General features: G+C 35.2%; 1 protein-coding gene across 1 annotated transcript; it reads left to right on the forward strand.

Moving 5' to 3' along the window:
* The first annotated feature begins 2,813 nt into the window (after window positions 1-2,813).
* LOC103443361 (polygalacturonase QRT3-like) lies at window positions 2,814-6,000 on the forward strand. The gene is made up of 3 exons (XM_008382193.4): window positions 2,814-3,116; window positions 3,219-3,455; window positions 4,921-6,000. The coding sequence occupies exons 1-3, from the start codon at window positions 2,910-2,912 to the stop codon at window positions 5,923-5,925; spliced, it is 1,449 nt and encodes a 482-aa protein (XP_008380415.1). The 5' UTR covers window positions 2,814-2,909; the 3' UTR covers window positions 5,926-6,000.

Here is a 6,000-nt window from a genome sequence, read left to right on the forward strand (position 1 = left end):
ATACTAATCTAGTCTACCCCCAATACTAAATGCAAATTCTGACGCAACAGTTGAATGAGAATTGTTAACACATCTCGTGCTAACTGAGAAAGTATCAGATAATGAAAACACTCGATTTGTCACTAAGAAAGAACATCTATGTCTAATTTTCTAACTATTCTTTTATCCTCCAAATACTTCTGCAATTCACTTTTTTCAATCAAACTTGAACTATTGTAATTATTATCAAAATTCTACATTATAAAAAATAAAAAGAAAACATAATAAGAATCATGCATCATGCCAATTTCAAATGTAATATCAACACTTTTTACAATACTAGTTATATGTTTTTACAATACTAGTTATATGTATAAAGTAAGACAAAAACAAACTTAGGTTACCTGAAAGAGAACATCTCCACCTTTTGTTTGATGATTAGGCACCAAATGCACTGGAGTGTTTGAATTATCAAGACAAGAAATATTAAATTAATATTTTTAGAGGTATAAAATCCTACTACTGTTAAGTATAGTATTATGCTTCGTGGTATAAAATTATTAATTTAATATATTTTTTTTGTGTAACGGGTTATTCACGTGTATACATGAACTGGCCTATTATTTTAACAAGTGCTTATTAGATTACCAGATTCGTTATTATGTCAACCTGAAAACTTGTTAATTTCGTGTCATTTCATGTCGTGTTAACAGATCGTATAAAAAATTGTAAGCCCGTGTGGTGGCTCCGTCCCTGTTTGAGAGAACTAAAATCACACATGAAAGGTGTTTTTCAATAAAATCACTTTCTTTTTTTTTGTTTCTTTTCTTTTTTTGTCGAAACAATAAAATCACTTTCAAACCTTAGATATTTTCTAGGTTAAAGTCAAGACCCCGAGTTTTAGAAGTGACTATCAAATTGATAACCATTGACAAAAATAGCTCCCACGAAAAAGGGGTTGGCAGAAAACCTGGGGGCTATTGCGGTCAAGTTTGAAGTTGAAAAGCCAAATGGCCTAAAAACACGATAGCAATAATATTGGAAAATATGCAGCAAGTCATGCCTAACTTTCCGGCTGAGCCATTCGTCAGGGAAGTAGCAGCATCCTTATAGAAGGCTCACACTACATTGGAAATTTAGAATACAAACCAACATTTGTTTAATCACATTCAAGTCTCTCTGTTGAAAGAGTGGCATGAAATAATAAACGTGCTTCTTCAAGTCATCACCCTCTTCATTGTCAATTACTCAAACTGATCTTCATAAGTTTGATTAATTTTTGCTCAAGTATCACCTGAATTTGTAAGCATATACGATAATACCACAACTTTCATTTTTTATTTTTTTACCATCTGGACACTCTTAACTTTTTTTTTTTTTTGAAATCTATCACCTAAGTTATTTTCCATCCATTTTACCATTAAAACATGCCACATATAGAGATATTTTCGCCAATTAACTCATGGGCGGGCTAGAATCAAATTTACTCCCTAATGATGTCTAGGTCAATATGGTGCCAAAATTGGTGGTTTGTACAACCCTAGTCCATCAATTCCCTCTATAAGAGTTTGAAAAATTAATATATATATATAAATTAAGGTGAACCACGCATCCACTTGTTGACCTAGAAAACAACTCTTGAAAGCTACTACAAATGAAAGACAACATTTTTGCATAATTTTCACTTCTATTCTTCAACAACCCTCGCAAAATCAAACTTGAAACCAACTTCTCCCTTTCTCTTCATGATCTGACTCCAACAACGCTACCAAAAAAAATGTCTTTTGCCTTCATACAAATTGATTCCAGCAAGCCTTAGGAAGTGAATTGACAAAAATATCCCTCCACATGAGAGGCACGTGACATGTTTTAATGGAAAATTGGATGGAAAATAATGTAGGTGATAAATTCCTACAGTTAAGAGAGTCCATGTGGTAAAAATAAAAAATAAAAAGTTCAGTTGGAATTGACGCACATGCTTGCAAGTTTAGGTGATACTTGTGCAAAATCCCCTTAATTTTTTCTTTAACTAATTACCTAATTTTTGGCACTTAAAAGTCCAATTTTTGCTTGAAGCCGCCTTTGTAACGCACAATTGGTCTTAGTCTAGAACCCAACTAATTAATTATGATTCATGTTTGTACGCTCCTATCAGATTTCCTTAATACTCTATTTTACCGTTCTTATTTATTAGTTATAAAAATAAAAAAAATAAAAAAATAACTGTAATATTCATTAAGGGAAGAAAAAAATGTTCAACATTAAGCCCAAAATTTAAAATAAATTTGCAGCAATCTTTCTAGGAAATAAAATTGATAACTTTTTTAGTTAAAATCTTCTAGATGGACTATATGTGTGTTATCTTAAGCAGACTGAGATTGGAAGTAAATTTAAAAAATGTAAGAAGAACATGAATTAATAATAAAATATAACTATTTGGACACATAAAATTAACACGGTTGTTGGCATGTACACTCTTTAATAGAACCGGAATTCACTTGTATTGGAGCATATGTCAGCAAGTGTTAATTCTGTGTTTGAATATCATTGTCACAACATTTATAAGGGAAGTGTTATTGGCACTCCAAAAATCTCATTCTACACTCCTCACAAGTGTATTTTTCTTTCCTAATATAGAAAGTTTAGAGTGTAGAATGAGATTTTTGGAATACTAATAACAATTCCCATTTATAATATGATAATAAAATCATAATCGTAATTAATTCAAAGAGGCCAGTTTAGATGCTAGTGGTCAACTTTATATTTAATTCTTCCTACTCTCCTTTTCCAAGAAGAAAAGCAAACAAATTCAACAGTATTAGAACTTTCAAACTTTATTATGTATATTAGTCAATATATATGATGCTGTTGGCTGTGATGTAGAGTTTAGAATACATCATTTTTCTCTCTCTGAAAACAGTTATCTAGCCATGCTGCCCAGAAATGCTATGTCTTTGAAGCTGTTAATGGCGTTTATGTATGTAAGCGCAATCGTTAATCATGTAGAAGGCTCGTACTCAGGTACAAACACTGGTACTTACCATGACCAAATGAGGCGCATGGCTTTGATGAAGGCATCACATACCATCCGCAATAAGGACTCAACGCCCCAAAGCTATTCAACACCAACTCTATATGTATGTTTACATATATATTTTGTTCTTTTATTTTTGGTTTTAATTAGTTTTAGTTTTTTTCCAAATGATCGATGTATGATTTGTTCATATATATTGATTCAGGCGTCCGCAGAATCACGTGTACATCACGTGACTGAGTATGGTGCTGACCCAACCGGAAGATCAGACAGCACAGAGGCACTACAGCAAGCTATTTTACATGCCTTTGGATCTCCTCTTGATGGTCACTTGATCAAGGGTGTTGCTGACCTTGGAGGCACTCAAGTTCACCTTGATGGAGGGACATACAAGATCAGCCGTCCGCTGCTCTTACCAGATACCGGTGGTGGAAACTTTATGGTACACCTCCTAACATTTTTCTTCAACTAGAATAACCTGATGGTCGGAATGCATTATGCTTAGATGGGTTAGAGCCGTTGGTCAAGGCACACTATTCGTTACCTTGCAACCAAATTTGAATATCATTCTGTCATATTTGAGTTTCGACTCCGTCAAAGCACGATATTGTCCGATTTGGGCTTACAATTCCCTCACAGTTTTGTTTATGGGAACTCATACGAGAACTTCTCAGCGGATCACCCATCCTAGGAATGCTCTCGTCCGAACTCGTTTAACTTCGGAGTTCCGATGGAATCCGAAGCCAGTAAGGTTCCAAAATGTCTCGTGCTATATGGAGGTGAGCATGTACATATAAGGCATAGATGATCCACTCTCCTGGGTGATGTTAGATCTAACAATCTACCCCCCTTAGGGGCCCGACGTCCTCATCGGCACACTTCTGACTATAGATTAGCTCTTATACCAAATTGTCACATCCCAACCCGGGCTCCATCACATCCTAGGCTTGACTCCGCCGTAGCATGATATTGTCCCATTTGGGCTTACCATTCCCTCACAGTTTTGTTTCTGGGAACTCATACGAGAACTTCTCAGTGGATCACCCATCCTAGGAATGCTCTCGCTCAAACTCGCTTAACTTCGGAGTTCCGATGGAATCTGGAGCCAGTGAGTTCCCAAAATACCTCGTGCTATATAGAGGTGAGCATGCACATATAAGGTATAGATGATCCACTCCTCTGTGCGATGTGGGATCTAACACATTCTCTGTAGATTTAGTAGTTATAGAATATCTTATTACAATTATTCTAAAGTTTAGTAGTACAATCACAAAGAATAATAAGAATAGAGTATAGAGAGATTGTATTCACACCCCAAATTACTTCTCCCACACCCTTTTAATTTTTTAATATTTTTTACACACCACTAACACTTGATAGAAAAATATTAAAAAATTAAAAGGGTGTGGAATAAGTAATTAATTTGGGATGTGTGAATATAATCTCCGTAGAGTATATACTTGAAATTCAATGTGATTCTTTATAAGATGATCTGTCTTAAGACTTTTTATATTAGCACCTCACAAAATATTGAATGCACCTCACAATGAAATTTAATATTAAATAACTTATTTATCCTATTATGCAATAACAATTTTAACCTTATTAGATTAAAAAAAAATCTATATACATTACAAATCACTTTTAACGTATTATTTATCTTTTTCAATTATCAAAACACATCTGACCCTCCATTACTAAACAAAACCCTAACCAATGAAATTACAAACATGTTGATTGAGAAAAATTGTTTTTGACAAATAAAACACGAAATCGATGTTTAGGAAGCTTCACATGAGATAAAACTTCATAATATAGAATAAACCTCTCTTAATAATATAGAACATTTTATATTTCATTTGTAAGTTTTTTTTTTCATAGGCTCAGGGTTTGTTACGGTGTAACAGATTCATGGTGGATCTCTTCATGCATCCGATGATTTCCCAACCGATCGCCATCTGATCGAGCTACGGTCACCGACGACTTCTCTTGTGTACGAAGACATCACACTCAAGGATCTCATGATAAACTCAAATTTCAGAGGTGGTGGAATTTCGATTATAAATTCACTAAGGACTACCATTGACAATTGTTACATTTCACATTTCACAAGTGATGGTATATTAATTCACGGTGGCCATGAAACCTATGTTAGAAACTCATTTATTGGTCAGCACATCAATATCGGAGGCGATCACCGTGAAAAGGATTTTTCCGGCATCGGAATTAACATCATAGGAAATGATAACGCAATCACCGATGTGGTTATTTTCTCAGCATCAATTGGTATAATGGTACAAGGGCAAGCCAACGTGTTCACCGGAGTACATTGTTACAACAAGGCCACTGGATGGGGTGGGACTGGAATTTACATTCGGGCACCAGGGTTGACCCAAACCCGAATCCTTAATTCCTATTTTGATTTCACGGGTATCGTGGCTGAGGACCCGGTCGAACTCCATATATCCGGGTCGTTCTTCCTTGGCAATGCCTTTATTTCAATCAAATCATTGAAGGGTGTAGCATGTGGCATCACCATCGTTGATAATATGTTTTCAGGTGATTATACCGGTGTCCCAATAGTCCATCTAGATCAATCCAACGGTCGATATTTTACTACTATTGATCAAATTATGGTTGATCGAAATGTGGTGCGGGGTATGGTTCACAAATCAACGGTTGCCAAGGGGTCAGTTTGGAGTAATGGGACTAGATGGACCGTTGATTTCTCACACGTTCTCCTTTTCCCCAATCTCATACAAAATGTGCAGTACACATTGCAGGCAAGTGAGTCATTTCCAAAACATGTCCTACGAAATGTGTCGAGGAATTGTGTCATAGTAGAATCAGACGTACCCGTTTCTGCCACGTTGCATGTGTTAGTGGATCAGAGCATGATGGGTTACGTATAATTTTTTAAGTGTGAATACAATACATGTACATCAAAACACATACATGATACAATGAAGTTAGTTTCTTTTGTTTTT

This window comes from Malus domestica, chromosome 09, assembly GCF_042453785.1.
Source record: "Malus domestica chromosome 09, GDT2T_hap1".
NCBI lineage: Eukaryota > Viridiplantae > Streptophyta > Magnoliopsida > Rosales > Rosaceae > Malus > Malus domestica.